The sequence below is a fragment of the Etheostoma cragini genome, chromosome 2 (genome assembly GCF_013103735.1).
Source record: "Etheostoma cragini isolate CJK2018 chromosome 2, CSU_Ecrag_1.0, whole genome shotgun sequence".
In the NCBI taxonomy this organism is placed as follows: Eukaryota; Metazoa; Chordata; class Actinopteri; order Perciformes; family Percidae; genus Etheostoma; species Etheostoma cragini.
Window position 1 is genome coordinate 12,793,627 of NC_048408.1, and position 22,636 is coordinate 12,816,262.

The 22,636-nt window shown below is 39.1% G+C and overlaps 2 protein-coding genes and 1 long non-coding RNA gene across 8 annotated transcripts; 1 reads left to right on the plus strand and 2 right to left on the minus strand.

Annotated features, from left to right (window-relative positions):
- Positions 1 to 403: 403 nt before the first annotated feature.
- Positions 404 to 15,142, minus strand: LOC117959998. The gene is made up of 3 exons (XR_004660052.1): positions 14,982 to 15,142; positions 5,424 to 5,428; positions 404 to 416 (listed from the first exon to the last, which is right to left on the minus strand). It is a non-coding gene; the product is annotated as an uncharacterized LOC117959998 (long non-coding RNA).
- psip1a (PC4 and SFRS1 interacting protein 1a) lies at positions 4,625 to 16,423 on the plus strand. Of its 6 annotated transcripts, XM_034897386.1 has the most exons (18): positions 4,625 to 4,740; positions 4,974 to 4,978; positions 5,251 to 5,335; positions 5,548 to 5,624; positions 5,970 to 6,108; positions 6,449 to 6,538; positions 6,891 to 7,004; positions 8,445 to 8,504; positions 8,585 to 8,645; positions 10,154 to 10,250; positions 10,484 to 10,661; positions 10,765 to 10,844; positions 11,160 to 11,215; positions 11,931 to 12,001; positions 12,651 to 12,752; positions 12,865 to 13,066; positions 14,023 to 14,119; positions 15,729 to 16,423. In XM_034897386.1, the coding sequence occupies exons 3-18, from the start codon at positions 5,264 to 5,266 to the stop codon at positions 15,757 to 15,759; spliced, it is 1,527 nt and encodes a 508-aa protein (XP_034753277.1). In that variant the 5' UTR covers positions 4,625 to 4,740; positions 4,974 to 4,978; positions 5,251 to 5,263; the 3' UTR covers positions 15,760 to 16,423. The 6 variants fall into 6 exon arrangements, with proteins under 6 accessions (XP_034753277.1, XP_034753271.1, XP_034753262.1 ...); XM_034897380.1 differs by lacking the exon at positions 4,974 to 4,978 and having other exon boundaries at positions 4,656 to 4,740; positions 10,160 to 10,250; XM_034897371.1 differs by lacking the exon at positions 4,974 to 4,978 and having other exon boundaries at positions 4,658 to 4,740.
- A 20-nt stretch (positions 16,424 to 16,443) lies between these two features.
- snapc3 (small nuclear RNA activating complex, polypeptide 3) lies at positions 16,444 to 21,663 on the minus strand. Its single transcript, XM_034897427.1, has 9 exons — positions 21,391 to 21,663; positions 20,324 to 20,407; positions 20,125 to 20,203; positions 19,932 to 20,036; positions 19,711 to 19,860; positions 19,445 to 19,527; positions 18,012 to 18,170; positions 17,233 to 17,340; positions 16,444 to 17,144 (listed from the first exon to the last, which is right to left on the minus strand). The coding sequence occupies exons 1-9, from the start codon at positions 21,627 to 21,629 to the stop codon at positions 16,997 to 16,999; spliced, it is 1,155 nt and encodes a 384-aa protein (XP_034753318.1). The 5' UTR covers positions 21,630 to 21,663; the 3' UTR covers positions 16,444 to 16,996.
- Positions 21,664 to 22,636: the final 973 nt, after the last annotated feature.

Genomic DNA, 22,636 nt, shown 5'->3' on the forward strand with positions numbered 1-22,636 from the left:
TCAGCTGGTTCCCACAACTCAGAGAGAGAGCCCTTCCCCTGTCCTGGCGCACTGACCCCCATATTTATAACCCCGCCCCCAACGCCTCTGAGACCTCCTCAAGCCTTGGGCCCAGGCCTGGACCTCTCCATCACCTCACCCTCTCCCTTGTCCACCTGTCGCACCGTGCCAGTGTGGTCACTTTACTGCTGAGAGGACTGCTCTTGTCTTGTTATCCCCACATCAGAGCCTGTCGGGAGGGAGGGAGGGAGAGGAGGGATGAGAAGGAGGGAAGGCATGGAGGGAGAGGGGGGGAGGAGGCATCTGCGCTGCTCCCACAAAGCGGCGACTGTTGGAACGCTGACAGAAGCATCTGTCATCCCCTGCCTTCACACACTCACCTGCTGCCCGAGGGCCTGACTCTTTCTATCTTCCTCCTTTGCTCCCTTCCGCTCTATCTGAGCTCTTTGATAGTTTGAAGCTCACGGTGTGGTATCCGAACAGCAACGCTGGATGATGTGTCGATAAGGAAGCCGCTTGACACTGTTTCTTGATCATAGAGTTTATTATATCAAAGATTCAGCGTCAATTTACAAACTCTGCAGAAGCTCGGAGAGTGACCTAACCTCAAAATATTGACACTCTGTCTTTCAGTACTTCAAACGTACTTTATCGGGGATATGTTGAGGTCACATGTTAGATAACGTTTAGATTTGTTACATGGCAAAATAAAAGTCAGAGTCTAAAGTCTCATCCAACTTATCACTTTTCCACATAAACGTCCCTTTTAAAGTTCACTCCAACTCACCACTAAAATGTAATGTTAACCCTTCGTTTTGGTAAATCAACAGTGTTTAATTTGAACAGAACCTGATTTAAATGCATAAGTCATTAGAAACTACAGTGGACGCCTCCTTTAGAAATCCCACAAACTGTACCTTCTCCCATCCGCACTATTAATGAATCAGAGCCCTCAGCGCCAGTCTACATTAACAAACATGCAGACTTCTAATTGTTTTTCACATGCCTAAATAATACAATTTTGTTTTTCAATCATCAAAATAATGCCAAAAGGAAATACTTTTAGAGGATGTTCTCTGAACACTTATGCCAAAGTACATAAGATTCTACTTTGCCAACGTCCTTGCCAAAGTAAGCAGCATTTATTAACAAATATTGCAATGGTGCTAATGAATATACTGACCTGTCTTGCGACTACTTTTTCATTCTCCAGTGGCACCCCCGTCCATTCCCCTAACATGCTGAAGGGTTGCCAGCAGTAAGGGGAAAGATGCCAATCCATGTGTATGACACACACATAAAAACGCACACATGCTCAAGGACACCATCGCTCATTCAAATCCAGGGAAGGTGCCCTTCAGATGATGCCACACGAGAAAGTGTAAAAACCCCAAATCAATGTTGTTGCACGAAGTTTGATGCAGAAAAATCTTTATACATTTTCATCAGTATTGACAATTAGACTGAAAAATGGCAGAGGGGTTACTTAGGGTGAGGTCTCTTCTTTTTTTTGTTAGAGTTTTTGGGGGAATTTTTCCTTATTCAAAAAAGGTTTAAGGAAATAAGATGTCGTAAGCCTTTTGAGGTTAATTTGGAGGCTATGTAGATTAAATTAATCTGGATTCATAGGTTGTTTCTTAGCAGCATACTGTGTATGGATATTTATATTTTCATTTTAATTCATCTTTTTATGTCCTTTAGTTTGATGGGCTCACGTTGGGTTTACTTAGGTGAAATAGCATTTGATGTGCTTCTAAATCTGAATACTCTCTCATACTTGATACAACATATTGTATTTTACTATGCAACTTGCCCAAAACCAAAATTGTATTATTATTATTATGTATTATTTTAGTTTTTAAAGTGGTATTTCACACTTATTTTATTAATGTAAATCTGATTGTTACATTAATAGAATTGAGTGGCAGGGTCAGATCAGTTGGTAGAGCAGGCGCACATCCTGTATACAGTGGTTTCGTCCTTAACGCAGAACGTCCATGTTCGGGTCCGACCTGTGACAATTTCCTGTATGTCTTCCCCTCTTATGTCTAGCTGTCCTGGTCATTACCCATTAAATATCATCTTAATAATTTTTAATTACAGAATTGACAAATTATAGTTTTCATTGTTTTTATTGTTTATTGAACAGTTCATGAACCACCAGGTGTCACTATGACACCAGAGCTCACCTCCCTGTGTCGGTCAAGCTGCTGCTACAGCATCTGTCCGTGCAGCAGTTCTGTAGATCAATTCTAAATGTTGTAGAACATGTAAGGCCAATTATTACCCTTTCTGGGTTGTCTCATTGCCATGATTTGCCAGAGGGCCGCACTAAAGTGTGGGGAGGGGATTTTGAATGGCATTGGTCATATATAAAGTAGCTTCTCTCAGCATGTGAGAGAGGACGCCGCAAAGAAGAGCGGCAGGTTAACAAATGAGTGAGAAAGGATAACAGGACCGTGTGGCCCTCGGAGACAGAGTGGGTTGGGATGTTATGCCAACACCTCGTCTGCCAGGGTGAAGGATACACACTTACATTCATCTCCAAACACACACACACACACACACACACACACACTGTCATCTCTCTGTAGCTTTATCCCTGGCCTCTCTTACAGCCGTGTGTCTGAGCAGGAACCCCACTAAGCTGGCTGGGGTCCAACACTAAGGTCTCTCACCTCGCAGGTTGAGGAGGGGGCCTGGTAGCTCGGGTGAATTATTCCTGGGCACGGACCTGGGTTCCTCCTCTCGTCTCCTTTTGTCTCACCCACTCGCCTCTGGCCCATCCTGGCCTCCTCTTCTCCCTTATCCCCCTCTCCAGGTCCCTGTGGCTGATGAGCCTGTCCTTCAATTATCAGCATCTTTTCTTTTTTAGCACACACACACACACACACACACACACACACACGCACACACTAACACAGTAGACTTGGATTTATGTAGGCTTGCTTGTGTATCTGTGTGGCCACAAATGTTGAGGTCACCTTCATGTACTTTCACCATCTGCAGTCTTTTATAAATACAAAGCACTCCAGAGGCCTTTGGGTGACTTATATTTAAAGATTTATTTTCTTAAACTCTTGGTTATCCCTTCTATTTCCCTTTAAGTTTTTTTTAACCTATATAAAAAGTCTAAAAATTGGAATTAGAACTGAAACAATAGTTTACAAAAATGAATCATCAACGAAGAAAACAAAGAATTCAAGCAAATATGTCAACATTCCAGTTCCAGCTACTTGTATGTGAGAACTTGCAGCTTTTCTGTATTTATGTGACTGTAAATTAAATATTGTTGGGTAAACAAGACATTTAAAGATATCAATTTGGCATCCAATACACTCTATCCAATAATATCTAATATACATTTCAGACATTTTATTAGACTAAATGATCATTTACTCCATACAAAATGGCTGACATGTATATTAGAGAGCATAACAGGCTAGCCAGACAGCAGTGTGTTTAATTTAGTGGAATATGTAAATAAGATTAGAAATTATTTGGGCTTTATAGGACTAACTAGAGTTTAAAATTGTTTTGTTATTATATTAATAGGGCATATGTTGTAACATGAGTTTGAACAGTGAACACAGTGTTTAGACAAAATCAGCTGTGGAAAGACATTATGGACACACTGCAGGATTTACTGGTAGTTACTGGTAGTTTGTCAGATGTAATGGAGTAAAATACAGTTAAACAAGTTAAAATTAGTTTTAATGATCATTCACATTAAATTCTATATCGATGGCAAAGCATAACATGGGCCTGCTATTTTAATTCTTATGCTCATTTACTTTATGGAGCATGAATAACACCAAAGCTGAAAACCAATCCATCACTTTTGCTACAATTCATGTGTTAGGCCACTAGAGGTCACTTAATACCAACCAAATGGAGTCCAAAGGTACCCCCCTAGTTTGTCCATAAATGTGTTAATCCGTTTTACAGAAAGTGTATGTTAATTATTACCACACTCATACATGGATTACATATTTGATTTAGTTTTGAGATTAAGGATTTGAGATTAAAGTGAAACAAAAGTGATCAAGGAAAATCAATTTCTTCAACGGGGATGTGAGCCATGTTCTTTGTGTTGCTAAAAATGAATCTAGACAGCCCTAGCTATGGGCCAGGAATAAACCTACATGTTGCTATTTAGGCTGGACCCTGCAGCCGCAGCATCAGTACCAAGAAGCAGAAGAGGACAACTGAGGAGCTCCCACTCCGATGCTATTTTCAGGTACCGAGAACATCCGACATTTGACATATCACTAAAAGAGAATGAAAGTCATTGTAGGTTAGCCTCAAGTAGACAACTACGTTTATGGTGGCTTTATCTATTTCATTTTATTTTTTAACTTTTAATACGTTTTTTATGGCTGAATCTATTTGTGAATGTTGGTGCGACATCGAATGAGTCAGTCAACTCAAATACATGTACGATCTTGGCAGCGTCGAGTTGCTCATCACGGTTACTTACACAAATACTCGCACACGTAAAATTCAATTTGGCGTAATTGTGACTAAGAATATAACTTCACAAGAATTAAGAATGTAAGTAAAGTACCTTAAGGCGTGTGGTTGTCCTCCTTAAATACAAATAACACAGGTAACGACGATTAAATAAAATAGATTCACCCCGTCCTCCCAAATAATGGTACAGTCTGTCTCGACGTCCTGCGCGGGAGCGGAAAACGTGCATCAGACAGACTGTGGGAAAAAGGAGCGTGTTGTTTTCAGGTACGAATTTGTACTGGAACGGCACTTTACTGAAATACCAAACATATATTTCTTATAGGCGTCTGCTTAAACTAGAGGTCAGTGATGGGTAATTTGTAGTTTCGGTAGCATTAACAGTTACAAGCTAGCTAGCACGCTAGTTTGTTGACAAGGCTTTCTGCTTAACGTTCGCTACATTTCATTCACGCTTGTTAACATAGCTTTAAGGGATCGCCAAGTGTCAGTGATATTAGCTTGAGTATATTCAGTGTATGTGCGTGATACAGAACTATTTCTGTGAGACTTAACAGGACTGTCATGTTTGATTAACTACGGACTGCAGAGGATGTTGGTGGTGGTTAGAGGGAGGGGCACTGAATAGATGTGTACATGTTTAACATGCTTGAGTAGATGCACCTCAATATTAGATTAAGTTCCCTAGCAAGTATGTTAAGGTGTGTATTCATATATATATATATATATATATATATATATATATATATATATATATATTTCCTTCTTTTATCCAAGTAATACGTTCAGCATGACTCGGGATTGGAAACCTGGTGATCTGATCTTTGCCAAGATGAAGGGCTATCCACACTGGCCTGCAAGAGTAAGTAGTATGGCAAATATAGAATATTTTATTACAAATAAAACTCAATGTGCGTCACATTAAAATGCATGTGCAAACAACCATTCACCAAACCTACATCCAGCCCACAAACAGTGAATAAGCACACACCAGAGAAGTTTTAAGTTTCAGTTTGCTTTTGAATGGGGATTTCGGCGTAGTAAATATAATTTATTTCCGAATTTTCTGACCAGATTGACGAAGTCCCAGACGGTGCTGTGAAGCCATCCAATATCAAGTTACCCATCTTCTTTTTTGGCACCCATGAAACGTTAGTAACCAACTGTTAATGAACTTTATTTCCTTTTTAATTTGATTGTCTTACACTTTTACTTAGATGAAGTAGCATGTCTTGTTTTGCTTAGTATTAGAGGCCAGAACAAAAGAAAGCATTAGAGGAAATGAAGGCATACTTCAATGTATTGTTAGGCCTATATGGTCTGGTAAAACTGGTATAGAACAAAGGTGTTTCTTTATATACATGCATATTGATGAGTGGCTGAATAGAGTTACCTGGAGTCTTTGTGTGCTGCTGCTCCCATCTCTTAGTTAACATGCACTACATTTTTAATAATTCAGAAAGATTTAAATAACTGGATTTCCTTCTTTCAAACAGCGCATTTCTTGGTCCAAAAGATATCTTTCCATATCAGCCCAACAAAGAGAAATATGCCAAACCCAACAAAAGGAAAGGCTTTAACGAAGGATTGTGGGAGATTGAGAACAACCCAAAAGTTGAGCTCACTGCACCCAAGGTACGTCTTCCTTCTCTCTGTTTCTGTCTCTGCCAAAGACATTTTTCAGTGTTAATCCTCCAGACTTTGGCCTTTGGCTTGAATTGATTGTACCTCAGATCCGGATTGACAGTTTAATTGTGAATGGATTTGTTTGTGTTTAATTTAATCCTCATTTTGTAACCCAGATGTTTCCCCTGGTTATCTAAACCAACAATATGTTGGCCACCAAAGTGTTTTTATATTTTTCATAGTTTTTAGCCGTCTGAGAGAAGTTAGGGTAAAAAAAAATAGCTGGTTCGGAGCTTACTAGTTGTTGTGTTTTAGCTCATTTGTTTTATTTAATATATTTATTTTAAAGCCAGTTGCCCCTGAATCTTTCACCGAAAAAGATTCGGACTGCAGCCCAGAGGGAGAAGAGGATGCAGATGACAAGGGGATTCTACCCAAAGTAAGTCTTTGCTCTTCAAATTTGTCGTTCAGCGGTACATACACTACATACACAGTTGCTTCACTGCGTTAACATGCTACTGGACTGGTTTGTTCTTGTGTTGTCAGCTTCTTTCTTCTTTTGTTCTTTTTCCTCTGACTGTTCTCTAATTTGTGTCTGCTTCATACTGAATTGCATATCAATGCATGTCATAGCTTACTGAATTAATAGTATTATTTTGTAATATTCGATTAAAGGGCTTGTACGCTAAGAGTAGTGTGTGGAACAGAAGGATGGTCGTTAACTTTTCTCCCTTTCAAGACTCGTTTACCCCACCACGCTGCGTCCTATGCTGTGTCTTGGGTGCATTCAGGTTCCAGGAAATGAGGCTGAGCAGGAGAATGTGAATGAGGAATTGGAGGAGTTGGAGGAGGAGGAGGAGGAGGAAGGGTCTCAGATCTCTGAGCAGGGTCCTCAGAACCAGGATGTACGTACTTTGCATGCTGGCTTCTTATTAAACGGCGCAGGTCGCCTCACCCCCTCCCCACGGGAAAGCATGTGACACTTGGTGGTTTTTCAACTGGTGGTTTGTTTCTGTTTGACTCAGAGTTCTAGTCAGCGGCCACAAACTTCTTGTATTGGTGCTTAGTGTTTTCATTAGAGCGCGTGGTCTGGGTCTTCTGCGTTAATGCTAGTGAGGTGATTACTGATTATTTGGAAAAAAAGTCCCTGTGTTGCCTCTTACATTTTATTTATTTATTTATATATATACAGTATATATGCAACATAAACTCAGTGTGTGACGATAACAAACTTATCTTCTCTGTTTTACCTCTCTGAGACCACCCTGACAGCTTGTGTTATTTCTTTCCATTTCCCGCCTTTCCCTGTCCACATATTCACAAAACTACTGTTTGCATTTTTTTGATTATATTTTATTTTTGCATGGCTTTCTGTTTGGTCCGGAGAAAGGTGAGTTGTTAATCTTGTTTGCTCAGGATGAGATGGACTCTTACATGTGAATATATATATATATATATATATATATATATATATATGTATGTATACGTTTCTCTGTGTTCCAATTCCTTACTATAAACGCTAATGTACAACGTTCTTGGAAAACACAAAAAAAGTATAGTTTCATTTTAACAACATTCCAGATTTTCTTTTCGTGTAACAGTTAAGCATGCTGATTTCTTGTATACTAACTTCAAACACTGTATACTTACTTTGTACCTAAATATTAGTGTATTTACAATGTACAATTAGTATGTTTGGAATTTGGACGGAGCTACTGTTAATAAAACCCTGGCCCATTTAATACTTCAGTGTGTTGTATCACAGCTACACACTAGATGGTGATATTGATCCATAAATTCAATTTAACTTGTTGTTATTAAAGGTGCTCTAAGCGATGTTGGGTGACGTTACTTCTTGTTGACGTTCAAAGTATTTTCAAACAAAACAAGACAAGTTGCCCCTCCATCCTCCTCATCCCGTCCCCTCTCTTCTGTTCTTCTGCGCACTAACCCCCCACCCCCAAATCCTTCTTGGCTGGAACACTGTTTGTGTATGCTTCATGGTGCAGATGTGCGCAGTTTGTTTTTGTTCTAGAGACCATGTGTTTTTTGACACTGTTCTGGGGACAGGCAGCGTGCGGATAGTGAGGAGATGTTTGCTGTATGTGAAAACATCAAATGTAGCCTAAAACACACGTGACATCGCTTACAGCACCTTTTAAGCAGAGGGTAAAAGGAAATGGATCAAATCATCCAAGAAGGACTGCCTGTATGCTAAGCTGTCCACTTAATGTGTACACCTGGCTTTTATTTTGGCAAATTTTGCAGTTCTACTAAAGAGAACTGCAAAGGCCGTTAAGTCAGGAACGTCTACTGAAATCAAATTAACAGGTGTCGCATTTTAGGGCTCGACACAGAGAGACTCTGGAGAGGTTCTCAAAGCCAAGAGAGGAAGAAAGAAAAAGGTGATTGAGTATACAATCTATACATAAATAAATACTTGGTAACAAGTATTTTATAAGATGTTATGTTTTCTTTTTTCCAGAGTGATGCTGAGCAGGAGACTGACAAACATGATGACCCTGCTAGTCCTGTTAGTCCCTCGGGTGAGCGGTGTTCCCTGTGATGTTGGTACTCACAATGCAGTTTAACTGTTTGTTCTCTTAAGAAGATACACAATCTTAGAAGGTTTCAGCTCATTCAAAACACATTTTACATACACTCACCTAAAGGATTATTAGGAACACCTGTTCAATTTCTCATTAATACAATTATCTAATCAACCAATCACATGGCAGTTGCTTCAATGCATTTAGAGGTGTGGTCCTGATCAAGACAATTTCCTGAACTCCAAACTGAATGTCAGAATGGGAAAGAAAGGTGATTTAAGCAATTTTGAGTGTGGCGTGGTTGTTGGTGCCAGACGGGCCGGTCTAAGTATTTCACAATCTGCTCAGTTACTGGCATTTTTGCGCACAACCATTTCTAGGGTTTACAAAGAATGGTGTGAAAAGGGAAAAACATCCCGTACGCGGCAGTCCGGTGGGCGAAAATGCCTTGTTGATGCTAGAGCTCAGAGGAGAAGGGGCCGACTGATTCAAGCTGATAGAAGAGCAACTTTGACTGAAATAACCACTCGTTACAACCGAGGTATGCAGCAAAGCATTTGTGAAGCCACAACACGCACAACCTTGAGGCGGATGGGCTACAACAGCAGAAGACCCCACCGGGTACCCCTCATCTCCACTACAAATAGGAAAAAGAGGCTACAATTTGCAAGAGCTCACCAAAATTGGACAGTCGAAGACGGGAAAAATGTTGCCTGGTCTGATGATTCTCGATTTCTGTTTTTTTAGACATTTAGAGAGTAGAGTCAGAATTTTGCGTAAACAGAATGAGAACATGGATCCATCATTCGTTGTTACCCTTGTGCAGGCTGGTGGTGGTGGTGTAATGGTGTGAGGATGTTTTCTTGGCAGACTTTAGGCCCCTTAGTGCCTATTGGGCATTGTTAAATGCCACCGCCTACCTGAGCATTGTTTCTGACCATGTCCATCCCTTTATGGCCACCATGTACCCATCCTCTGATGGCTACTTCCAGCAAAAGTCTGGACACGCAAACTTTTGACTGGTACTGTGTGGTGTTGGGGGGGGGTCAATACAGCATAGTATTGTGATATTTTCTGTGGCAATACCGTATTGATACAAAGATGCCAAGTATTGATCTTTTATGGGGGATTTTTCTGCATGACAATCCCATTTTGATAACAGAGAAATGTATCCTTTCAGATAAAAAAAATGGTGAAAAGTTTTCTTTTTGGGTACATAATTTGAAAATGGGAAACATTTGAAGTTGGAAAAAGGTAATATATTGCCATATATTTAAAATCACATTAATATGGTATCATGAGGCGTCTGGTGATTCCCGCCCCTAGTACTGTATGCATGTACAATAGTTACAAATAATACATTTATCGCAGTGACAAACATATTGCACTGTGGAATTGTAGGGTATTGGTCCTGTGTCAATACTTTATCTTCAAGTACAAATTCTTAGCATTCAGCTGTCCTTTAGCATAAACTGGATTTATAATGTCTTTGTCTGTGTGACCAGGTGCAGAGGGGCCTAAACGAAGAGGCAGGAAGCCCAAAAGTGAAAAATTACTTTTGCTCCAGCAACAGCAGGACCAGCAAGGCTCAGGAAATGAAATGTAAACTACATGGAAATGAACAACCCACACACAAACACACAATGCAAATTTCTCCAACAAGTCTGTTTCTTGTACACCACATGCACCTGTACCATACTCTGAATAATCTGTATCTGTAATAAAGAAATAATGCTAATATTCTTTAATTATGATCACAGGTTAGATTCATGTGGAACTATAGAGAGTTGACCCCAACCCTTAGCCTCTTAACTGACCATTTACCTCAAATTTAGGGACACTGCTGAGTTGGAGAGAAAGAGAAAGCGGGCACAAGAGGACAAGTCTAAGAGTGGAGAGGAGGAGAAGAGAAAGAAGGAGGACAGCAAAGGAAAGGAAGCCGAGGGGGTGGAGCCTGAAGCAAAGAAGAAGAAAAAGAAGGCCGACAGCTCGTCAGGCTCTGACGATGAAGAGGCAGGTGTCAGGGCCAACGTGATACCTCCTTATTCTACATTTGTGTAAACAGTCCTCATTATGCTTTCATGCACATCATTTAGATTTTTCTTTTTGTTCTCAGAAAAACAAAGGCAGAAAGAAACACCAAAACTCAGAAATGGACAAAGATGTGCGGCGACGGAAAGCAGATGAATTGAGAGAGTATGCACATATTTAGCGTATCAGAAGTTACCAGAGCCTAAAATCTTTGTCCTTATATTGTTTATTGTGGTCCGACCAACAGCCGACAATCCAAAACTATTTAATTACAAGTATATGAAGGGAAATGCAAATATTTGCGAATGAATAACCAGAGAATGTTACATTGAATGTATTTTAACTCCAGGAATACCTTGACTGAAAGGGAATCATACTAAATGTTAATTCATATATCACTTTGACACTTAAGATGTAAACAGTATCATTAGGAGATGAATTGATAGATTTCTTACATGATGTGGTTATTCTGTCTTGCAGGCAGAACAAAGACGATGGGAAGAAAAACGAGGAGAGGACGGGAATCAAGAAAAAGGGTGAGCAGTACTGTAGTTCAAATTAGGGCTGGGCAATATATCAATATTATATTTATCATAATATGAGACTAGATATCTTTAGATTCTGGAAATCGTAATATTGTAAATGGCTTAAGTGTTGTCTTTTCCTAGTTTTAAAGGCTGTTTTACAGTAAAGTGATGTCATTTTCTGTGTTACCAGACTGTTCTAGCTCTTCTTTTATTTTTGCCTTCGCACACTTAGTCATTATATTGACATTACTGAAGATTATTTGGCTTAAATCTCATTGTGAAGATATTTTGTTAAAGCACCAACTGTCAACCCTATAATATAACCAGAATAACGACATTTAGGTATTGGTGCAATCACGATATCTGATTTCCTCCATATTGCCCAGCCCTAGTTCAAATTTTAGAATGCAATTAGTGTTGAATTAAAGTACCATTATTTTCAAGACCCGTGTTTAGGGAATTAGGCCATCCTAAAAGCTTCCTATTTGAAGCCAATTGAAGTTAAGAAATTCTTAAGATAATAGTGATTAGTGCAGCTAAAACCATGAAAACCGTTAAAGTCTAACGTCATTATCCAATACAGAATTGCACAGTGTAGCAGTTGTAGCCTAAAAAAACTTGCATATACCAAGAGGAGTTTGTGGACAGAGATCCTTGTTTTTAAATTCACAGTGGAATAGAGTTCTGTTAAAAAATTATTTCCATCAGGTTTTCTATTCAACAGAAATGTCAACTGATTTGAAGCTCCAGAGACTGCACAGTGACATCAAGATTTCACTAAAGATTGACAACCCTGTAAGTTCTACTGCCGACTGTCAGTATCATAAATGCAACGCATCACATACAACTCCATCTTTCTCCACAGACGCATTTGTAAATTGTTTGTTTAGTGCATGAAGTGGAAAATGAACAAAAACAAAGCATTTATACTCTGCAAAGTGTTTATCTCAATTGTCCATCAAATGATGTGAAACGCAGTATAAGAAGGATTCCATTTTGTCTCAGTATTTATCTATATTATAGTATGTTTTATTTATTGCAATATTTCATGTATCCACGGTCCCCATGTTGTGGATCTTTTATGACTAAGATGAATCACCCTGTGACTCCCATCCCTATAAACTGTTGAATTTGTGTATGCAGAGTTTATATTATTTGGGCTCAGGTCTTAAAATTATAAACACAACTATTTAGTGATCTGTTTTATTGTGTTCTTTGAGAAAGTTGTTTTGCATCTGAATATTGCTGCTCTTCATGCGCATCCTCTGTCCACCTTGCTTGAAATAGCAATTTAAAAGGGATAATGCATCATCTTTCCTACATGATTCAAGAAATGCTTTTTCTTCTTTACTACTTAATATCTACACATCTCTTATTTTCTTCTTCTTTTTTCTTCTTCTTCTTGCTTCCATGCTACTTTTATTCACGGCTCCCTCCTCGCCAGGATGTGAAAAAGTGCTTGGAGGCATTAGACGACATTGGTGCCCTTCAAGTGACGACCCAGCACCTGCAGAAACACAGTGAACTCATTGCCACGCTCAAAAAGGTACCCTCACTTATCCAAAATCCATTAAAGGCTTCAAATCAAGCAATCCAACTACGCCAGCGTGTGTTTCTAAACACTGATGTGTGGTGGTGGTTTTTTTCCCGTCTTCTAGATCCGCAGATTCAAAGCCAGCCAGGACATCATGGACAAAGCCACCATGTTGTATAACAAGTTCAAGAGTATGTTTCTGGTTGGAGAAGGTGACTGTGTGCTCAGTCAGGTGCTCAACAAGTCTTTAGCTGAACAACGGCAGCACGAGGAGGCCAAGAAAGGAGCACTCAAGAGAGTAGAACAATCCAAGGAAAACAACTCTGGTAAAATGAATCATACATTCAATCGTTTTTCTTGTGATGTTCTTTTTTTGTTATGTCTTACTGTAAACAGGATAGACAAGTTAGTTATTTCAGTTGGCAAAACAAATACAAACAGGCAAGTATTGTTGGTGTACACATAGGATTTGTTGAGTGTTTTTTTACACTTTTTTTTACTAGCCAACTCAATATTGTCACAATGCATTACTGATGCTAAAACGAATGTAAACGTATTTTCATTTAACAAAATATGCCAAACTTCGTAATCCACCGTTGTTTTTGGAAAAAGATTTGCATGAATAAAATACTGAATTATTTGTAGTAGTAAAAGAACATACCTTAGAAACTGACAAAGGATTTGATGCTGACTTTTGATACTCGAATACTCATGAATATTAGACACGTTTAGGTAAATCTCAGAAAGTAGTAATGTCATTCCCTAGCCCTAAAGTAGAAGCCTTTTGGTTTTTAAGCTTGTATTTCAGCACGTTAGTACAGTGAGAGATGACTCGTCAGAGGATTTAGATTTGTCATAAGGCATGTCTGCTGGTTTTTGGTAAATCAAGTATGACCAGCTGAGTCAAATATGAAAACCAACCAGACAACAGAGACATTGAAGCTTTCGCTAAGTTTCTTCTATTATCATTCTAGGATCTCTGTGGTTAACATTCTCAGTAAAAACGCAGAGTGTGATCAGAGGTTCTGCAGCCACATCCATGCTCTATCGATTCACTATTGATGTACTGTATTATGTACTATCCCCTAAAATGAGTCTCTGTGAGAGCAAGGCATGTCAAATGGACGGAAAATAGTGTTTATTTCACTAAAGTCTGGAGCTCAGCGAGTGCCATCACATGCTCCTGTGAGTTCTCTCTGTGAGGTTTTAGGTTATGTGGTGATCTTCTGTCTGACTGAGTCTCCTCTTCTCCCCCCCACACACCCCCCTTTACCGCATAAAGACAAGATGACAAATGGTGATATCAGCACAGAAGAGAAGAGGCAGGAGACGGAGAGAGAAAAGCTTCTCGAAGAAACATCAGTGGGAGAAAATTACAGGTAGTTTACCCAACATACACACACAGGACAACACTGGTAGAAATCTGTTCTCATTTTTATAGATACATATGAAGAGAAAATGTTAAATCAAGAATTTAGTTACAGTATAAAAGCCCCAACATACAGGCACAAAAAGAGATTTAAAATGAAAAAAACTCAAATGAAATGCATACACACAGTGGGGAGAACAAGGATTTAATACACTGCTGATTTTGCAGGTTTTCCTACATACAAAGCATGTAGATGGCTAATTTCTATCATAGGTACACTTCAACTGTGACAGATGGAATTTAAAACAAATCCAGAAAAATTGTATTGTATGATTTTTAAATTAATTTGCATTTTATTGCATGACCACTAAATGATAAATCAGAAAAGCAGAACATATTTGGTACAGAAGCCTTGATTTGAAATTATAGAGAGCATGTGTTTCCTGTAGATCTTGACCAGGTTTGCACACACTGCAGCAGGGATTTTGGCCTACTCTTCCCTACCAACCTCCAGATCCTTCAAGTTCCGGGGCTGTTCCTGGGCAATATGGACTTTCAGCTCCCTCCAAAGATTTTCTATTGGGTTCAGGTCTGGAGACTGGCTAGGCCACTCCAGGACCTTGAGATGCTTCTTACTGAGCCACTCCTTAGTTGCCCTGGCTGTGTGTTTTGGGTCGTTGTCATGCTGGAAGACCCAGCCGCGACCAATCTTCAGTGCTCTTACTGAGGAAAGGAGGTTGTTGGTCAAGATCTCGCGATACATGGCCCCATCCATCCTCCGCTCATTACGGTGCAGTCGTCCTGTCCCCTTTGCAGAAAGGCATCGCCAAAGAATGTGTCTACCTCCATGTTTCATGGTTGGTATGGTGTACACAGCGAGTGGAGTTTAGACAAAATAGCTTTATTTTTGTCTCATCTGACCACATGACCTTCTCCCATTCCTCCTCTGGATCATCCAGATGGTCATTGGCAAACTTTAGACAGGCCTGGACATGCGCTGGCTTGAGCAGGGGGACCTTGCTTGAGCTGCAGGATATTAATCCACAAAGGCGTAGTGTGTTACTAATGATTGTGGGAATGCTGTGGAACATCCCACTTACAAAGCATGTAGACCTCTACATGCTTTGTAAGTGGGAAACCCTGCAAAATTGGCAGTGTATTAAATACGTGTGTGTGTGTGTGTGTGTGTGTGTGTGTGTGTGTGTGTGTGTGTGTGTGTGTGTGTGTGTGTGTGTGTGTGTGTGTGTGTGTGTGTGTGTGTGTGTGTGTGTGTGTGTGTGTGTGTGTGTGTGTGTGTGATTTGTTACTGCTAAGGATGTAAATATTGAAGAAAAAAAGTATAGTTGAAGTCATTTTTTAGAAGGCCAGCCCTTTCATAAAACAGCTGGATATTGTGTTTTTCTACTTTAAACCATGGATTAATACACATTTGGTGCTCTAGTGGGCAACAGAATCCAATGGCAACCATGCCCATAGTTCTGAAAGGAACATGTCACCCAGTGCAACCATGTGGCTCATTAATGTGTTTTTTAATAGTTTGTCTGGGTCGTTTAGAAGAAGCAGCTACACCAGACTGCCCATACTGTATTAACCTATTTCTTTATTCTCTTTGACCGTAGTGTCCCTAAAGCTCAGGAAGAGTCCAATTGAGCGTCCTACATGTCTGAAGGAAAGACGAGACGTGCTGCTGTACTCATACAACCTTTGTCTAAACAGGGCTGACCAACTGGGATCTCCTGACCAGTTCCTTTTGATGACTCATGTTGATCACCATTTTCCAATTTACTGACCCGTTTTTGTCAGTGTTGCTGCTTAAAGTTTCAGTACATCAAACCCCTCCACTCCTTAGAAGACTGACTGCATATTTAATTTTTTTATGTTGTGAAATATTTAGACCCCTTGTGTCACGCCTGTTGAATGTGAGTAATGACTGTAAGAACTTGTAGACCTTTCAAGATGCTCGCAGAGGCGAGGTTAGTACCATATGGTTCTTTTCTTTTTTTCTTCAAGTGTACTAGATGGTTTTGATAATCATTTTATATGCTTTTAAGTTGTTTTTGACATTCCCAGAAGCAACAGTTTGATCTCAACTTCACTTACATGTTATTTGAAGTGTAGAGGTTTAGTTGTAGTTAAAAGCGCCATTATCATGTCTAATAAAATTGGCTGCATTGACATTTTAAAGATTGACTTCAGGTGCACAAAGAAAATTACCGAGTTCAAGTGTATGTTTTTAACGTAGATGTAAATAAGAGTATTTTTGTGCCTGTCTGACCTGTTAAAGCATCCAATAATAAAGTTATACATAGTATTATTTTTTCTTTCTTTTGTAACTTTAATCATGTTTTCATTGATTGCACAAATCACCTCAAACATGGTTATTGTGGTTGTAAAAGTCACCTCACAAAGATCTGGACACCAGTCTTCTTTAGATTGTCTTTTGATAAAATTTGGCAAATTTTGAATAAAAATCGTATGAGCGTTACTTTTTGTTGCCGGGCCAATCTGATCAACCAAAACATGAAGACGTGTCATGTCTTAATGAAGCAGGTTAGCTGAATTTAACACAAACCCTTATTATAACAAACTAAGTTTTTTTAACAATTTGAAACCCAAGTGTTAAGAGTGAGATGGATTAAAGATTTACAACTTAGTAATAATGACTTGTACTTTATCTCAATTTTGAATGGTTTACAAATTAAAATGTGCAAATAAACTTTAACTTGAAGAAATTCACAGCTCAGTGAAATACATTTTCCAGTAAATGTTACTGTTCATTTCAAACACCAAAAAAAATCCTTTTTAAACAAGTTATACATTTCCAAAATATCAAAACATTTCTCTCTGCACTATAAAACATTGAACAGCATTGATCTAAAGAAAAGCATTAGTTAAATGCACCAGGGTCCACAAACGGGTAGGCCAGGAAGTCTCCCAGCTTGTTGCCCTGCGCGTCGTAGTGCAGCATCCGGAAGCACTTGTCACAGAAGAGACACGGGTCACTCGGAGCAAACTGGTCGTTGGTAGTAAACCATCTGCAGAGAGTCGGGGATGGTAAAGTTCACAGTATGATAATAACAAAGCTGTTTATGTATTGCAGAATGTTTTTTTTCCTTTACACACCTTCCAATGAAGACATGACAGACAGCACACTTCTGGGTAATAAGCCTGTTCTTGTGTGTGAGAAGTGGATACAGCTTCTTGTCCAGGCAGTCCATCTGATGGGACAGTCTGTACGGAGTCAAAAGACAAGAAGAAAAATTAGAGCGACTGATAAGAACACAGATTTGTCTTTCAGTCATGATATTAGGGGCTGCTTTCAAGCAAACGAATCATGCAGAGGGGTTACAGAGAGCACCATGGTTAAGGTTATGTGCCGGTAAATGAAAAACGTCAAACCGAATTGTTGTAGTATAGTTCGTCATGACATTTTTCATACCAGCATGTGATTCATGATTAGTTGCAATAATTTAAAATGACCGGACTGGATATCTGCTTAGGTAGTTTAATGTGGCAAGTTTGTACTTCAATGACAGAGCTTCAGGAGTTATAGGAACTTGACAACAAGTACGTGTCTAGATGGGGGGGGGGGGGAACTCATTGCATTTTGACTGCAGCAACCAGGGTCCAAATTAAATTCTGAGAGAGAGACATTTCAGTCCAGACCAAAACTGGTGGACCAACTGAATACAACCATGCTGCTAGTTTGGCTACACGTAAAATAATACAAGAACCTGAAAAATATTAATAGATTTTTTTAATCTAAAATCAAAAAAAGTAAAGCAATCCCTAAAATAGCCACAAATGACATGAGTGTACATATAGTTATTTTTGCTAGGGGACACTAACAAAAAAAGCCAGACGACAGAATTACCACAGAGAAAACACCCAGCAGCACTGACCTGACGTCTGTGATAATGACGAGATGTTCGCAGTCTCCCTGATGACAGTAGAGGTACGGGAAGCCCACTTTCACTTTAAGATCCAGGAATCGTGTGTCCTCCATCTTGGCCTGGCTGTAAGGGGGGAATTTGTGGGCCTTTGCCCATTCAATGGTAGTCCTGTATCATAAACACGTAAAGGGGACATAAGATCATTAAAGACACAGAATCAGTTCATTGTAAAGTTATACGTTAAACTTCCAGGTTCTGGAATGAGGGGTGGAAATGATAGACATTAATTATTAATAACAAAGCAGTAAAAATGCATGTGACCTGAAAAATAGAGAAATCATATTATCAAGTCATTTGATTCATTTAAATTACATTTGATTGAAAACATTCATATTATGATAACAGAGCCATGTTTCAGTCATCATTCATATATAAATGTGCCCACAACACAAAATTAACATGTATCATTTCAGTAGAGTGGCCTTAACGGTGGAAGTAATAAAAAATAATTGAAAAAAACTGAAGTGATAGAAATGCATGTGAATACAAAAATGGAGCGTGGATTATATCAGGTAATTTGATAAACCCATGACATTTTATTTTAAACAGTGTTGCTCAGAACATCAACTGGGCTGGGTTACTGCATACTGTCTACCTTTCATCATTCACAATACCTGCACCCCCCTCACAAAAAAAAACTAAATAACTAACTGTTAGTTTCATTAATAAATCAACTATGACTTCCGGATGTAATGTATCACGCTTTTATTCAATTTGCAATGAACACCTTTTCCTCTAGTTTCCATGTTTATCTGTTTAATTCCGAGAATAGGTTTTAGTTATTTTCTGATAACATCGCCACATCATTTCTCCAACACCTCGAGTATTTCAGAGAATAAATGGAAAGTGCAATGTTCTGCCCCAAATACTTCTAACCACCGTCTCTGGTCTGCTAATGAGCATGAGTCATTATTTTAACTCTGATAGGCAAAGACATCTTCATCTAAACAGGAATCACAAGGAGTCAAAGATCCCCTCGAACTGTCCTTGTCCGTGCTGCCATCAGCAGCTGACTGCAAAAGCTGCAGTGTTAACACCACCACATTGATATTTAAAAACATATATTTGTAAAATGTCTATAGAACTCATGGGCTGCCTTACTTATATGCCTATAGATATCGTACATTATGGCACACAGATCATGAAACAGCAGGTAAAACATGAGGGTGAAGGGTTGGAGAGGTTTCATAGGTTTGAGACTCACTATATTGAAACGTTTAAAAAGTAAGCCACATTATTCTTACACATAGGGTTACCCCAAAAACCATACAATAAATACATCCAAAAACAACTGAATGTTTCAATGAGATTATAAATAGTGGTATGCTACAACAAATTGTGGTTATAATGTAGACATAAAAAAAATGTCATGTAAAACTTACATGCTGATGTCCTGACACTCGGGATATCGCATGTCGTTATAGAAAACTCCTTCGAAGAAAAAGAAAGCTGACTTGTAATGATCCTGAAACAGAAAACGTGAAAACATCCCCTCCAAGTCTTAGGAGTTTGTCTTGTGCGCAAATATTGACCGAATCAATTCCATACAATAGATCATTTCTAATATTACATTGTTTAAATGAAGAGATACAGAATAACTATGTTCCGAGCTTGTCTGTAATTTCAGATGAACTGTACGTGTGCTCACTTTGCTGATGAAGTCTGGAACGATGTCGGGCGTGTTGCTGAACTCTCCGCACACTTGTAAGTCGCTGACGCAGCAGATGGCATCCCTGAGCTCCGCCAAGCTGTGGGAGCCCGTCATCAGCAGAGTTATGTGGGGTCTGCAGTAGATAAACTGGGGGGGGGAGAATAATATATTGTCATATTTGGAGGGATTCTGGCAACCTGAGAAAGGTGAAAGCTTACTTTCTCATAGGTAGCGGGGTAGTAGATATTGATGGTTAGAATGACTTCTCCTTCAGGGACCATGTCAGCCGCTGCTTCTGGCTTCCTACCGACCGTTAAGCGCTCCTGGAAATCACACGGAGGGTATATTACATCAAGGTACAACAACGGTTGTCTGGAGCCTCCTCTGTCTCTTGTACTCCAACGGACTCACCAGTTCATCCGCGTACAGGTCGTGTCTATTCTTGGTGATTTTTAGAGAGGCTCTGTGATCTTGTTTCTTTTTTCTTTGTCTGTTAAAAACAAATAAAACAGTTCATTGTCATTCATTTACATTGGTTTACATGCCGTGAATTCCAGTTGTTTACATGCCAACACAATGTAAATTGTAACAATTGAGGAATGTATAATACGCTAGTGTTCTCAGCGTTGAGTCTGGAGGAACAACTTCTGTTTCAGGCTGCTCGTCCTCAGGATGGCAACAGAGGGAATCAGGACTTGAAAAGAAAATATAAAAAGGAATGTAACTACTTTGCAAATATGGTAAATACTGGCAAAAGAAAACCTTTAACAAAGTAAAAGAAATACTATTTCCTTTGTTACAATATTCTATATATAGCACGGTAAGCAATATGCAGTGTTGGTCATAGTATAAATCATAGATACATTGAAGGCATAGAGTTTGGGAATTTGCACGAGCATTTTTGCATAGTGTATGTGATTTTCTTTACTTCCTGGGAACTGACATTTTTAAAAAAAAGTTCCAAAATGTCATTCAGTCCCCAACTTTGTTACTTGCACACCTGATGTCTAGGTGTTGTATTCTTGAGTCATCACCTCGGTCTTAATGTAAGTACGAATACACAATCCATTCACGGCCTTATTTAAAAAAAAAAAAGGACAACCGAGTTTTGAAATAACAAGGTCATATGTCATCAGAGGAGGAAACCAGCTTTACATCACAAGTCCTTTGCAAAAACGCTGTAATACCGAACATCTACGCGTCTTACTCACAGGCAGACGTTCAGTTTAGTGTCCCAAACTGCATTATAGTCAAAATAGGGTTAGTTAGGGATACGTTACAGGGAATATGGGACCCCAAACTGCACGTATACCTACTTATATTGCATATACAGTGCACAATGATTGTCTATATTCTTTCAATGTGACAATAACTAATCCTAAACATTTTACTTTTAACACTGTTTCAACACTGCGCCACTTTAGCAGGTTACTTCTTCCAATACAGTTGATTAATTCTGATAAACTGTAACGTAGCGTGGACACAGTTCCGTTAGTGCAATTTGGTGATGTTTTATAAACCTGGTTGCATTTGGCGAGACGGAAAATGGAAAGAGCAGCTGTTAAAACATTATTAAGAGACACAATTCTTGTTTGCTGTTTGAAAGCGGTGACAAATGTTGCTAAACGTTAGCTTCCTTTACACTGGTTGGCGTGACTAACGTTCCGTTAACGTTACCTGCAGATGGACTTGAGGTCAGTCATCGTCTCCGCGCTGATCCCCATCTCTTTAGCAAAGTTAGCATCAAACGTGTCCTCGTCCTCGTGCTGATAGGAGTAGTTACTGAGCTTCAGTCTGTTCAGCCACTCGTTTCTGAAAGAGTCGATATGAAATATGTGAGTGTTAACATCAGTGTATTCATAGTCTGGGATGTTTGTGTTCGAGTCTGTTGCTGTTGAGGGCTTCGACGCCGCCATGTTTTCTTGAATTACTACATTTAGGGGTTGAGGATTATGGGTAATGTAGTTTTCACCACACGTGTCAAAAGGGCAGTGTAGAGGCTTCAAAACAAAAACCTAAAAATACCAGAGGACGAGTTATGAACAACTGTCTTCAGATGTTCATTTTTAAGTTATTTTTAGTACATTTATTTATGCCTTTTTCCCTCCTAATTTTACAAAATGTACTTCTGTACTGCTTTAAGAAGGAGCAAATAACAATTACACTTAAATATCTTTGATATAGGCCTTCAGAAAGTTCAAGTACTTTCCCCATTTTCTATTTTAGACCCGGCAAACCGTTTTAATTACATTTTTTTTCAAACACTGCCACCTTAACCATCTCATAAACCCACTCCTGGATTGACGGGACCCCTTCATTCTTCCATCTCTTTAACCCGTTTCCTCTGGTCACATATGATTATTCATTATCTTCATTCCTCTGATCTTTACCATTAGTGAAAATCATTCATCCTTTATGCTTTTCTGTTACATTTCATACAAATTAGGTTTATTGACTGTTTATTAAAAAAAAGAAGTGTAAAACTTGTGTAAATGAGTTGGTTTAAGTGGTGAAGATACTGGTGGTAATGGAAAAAAATTGTGCCAAAAACGTTGAAATAAGCAAGTAAAATGTGAAAAAACATCAAAAAGGTAAAACATTAAAAACTGTGTCTAAAAGAGTGTTACTTTTGAGCCGGGACAACACAAGGGTTAAAATAATCTGTCTGGCTATCATTAAACTATTCTGGACTCAGCTTCTGAGTGTGGAAATGACCAAACCACCAGAAATAAATAGTTAGGCAGGAGGATCACATGCATGCAGATAACCAGAAATTGTAACCAAAACTACGTCAAAACATCCCTTGTGCTGTCAGAGTGGAGTTACACCCATGGAGCATTGGGGACATTGCTATGGTAATTTGTGATGATGTTTTACCTCCTCTGCCTCTCCTCTCCCTTATTTCTCCCAGTTGTGTAAATCA

Bases quoted from the DNA above. Each gene is read 5' to 3' on its own strand.
- psip1a (XM_034897386.1), top strand. From the start codon at position 5,264: ATGACTCGGGATTGGAAACCTGGTGATCTGATCTTTGCCAAGATGAAG. The intron at 6,539-6,890 runs GTAAGTCTTTGC...GGGTGCATTCAG, and splicing joins ACAAGGGGATTCTACCCAAA to GTTCCAGGAAATGAGGCTGA. The intron at 10,662-10,764 runs GCAGGTGTCAGG...TTTTGTTCTCAG, and splicing joins CAGGCTCTGACGATGAAGAG to AAAAACAAAGGCAGAAAGAA.
- snapc3 (XM_034897427.1), bottom strand. From the start codon at position 21,629: ATGGCGGCGTCGAAGCCCTCAACAGCAACAGACTCGAACACAAACATC. The intron at 20,037-20,124 runs GTGAGTCCGTTG...TGTGATTTCCAG, and splicing joins ACCTGTACGCGGATGAACTG to GAGCGCTTAACGGTCGGTAG. The intron at 19,861-19,931 runs GTAAGCTTTCAC...TCCCCCCCCCAG, and splicing joins ACCCCGCTACCTATGAGAAA to TTTATCTACTGCAGACCCCA.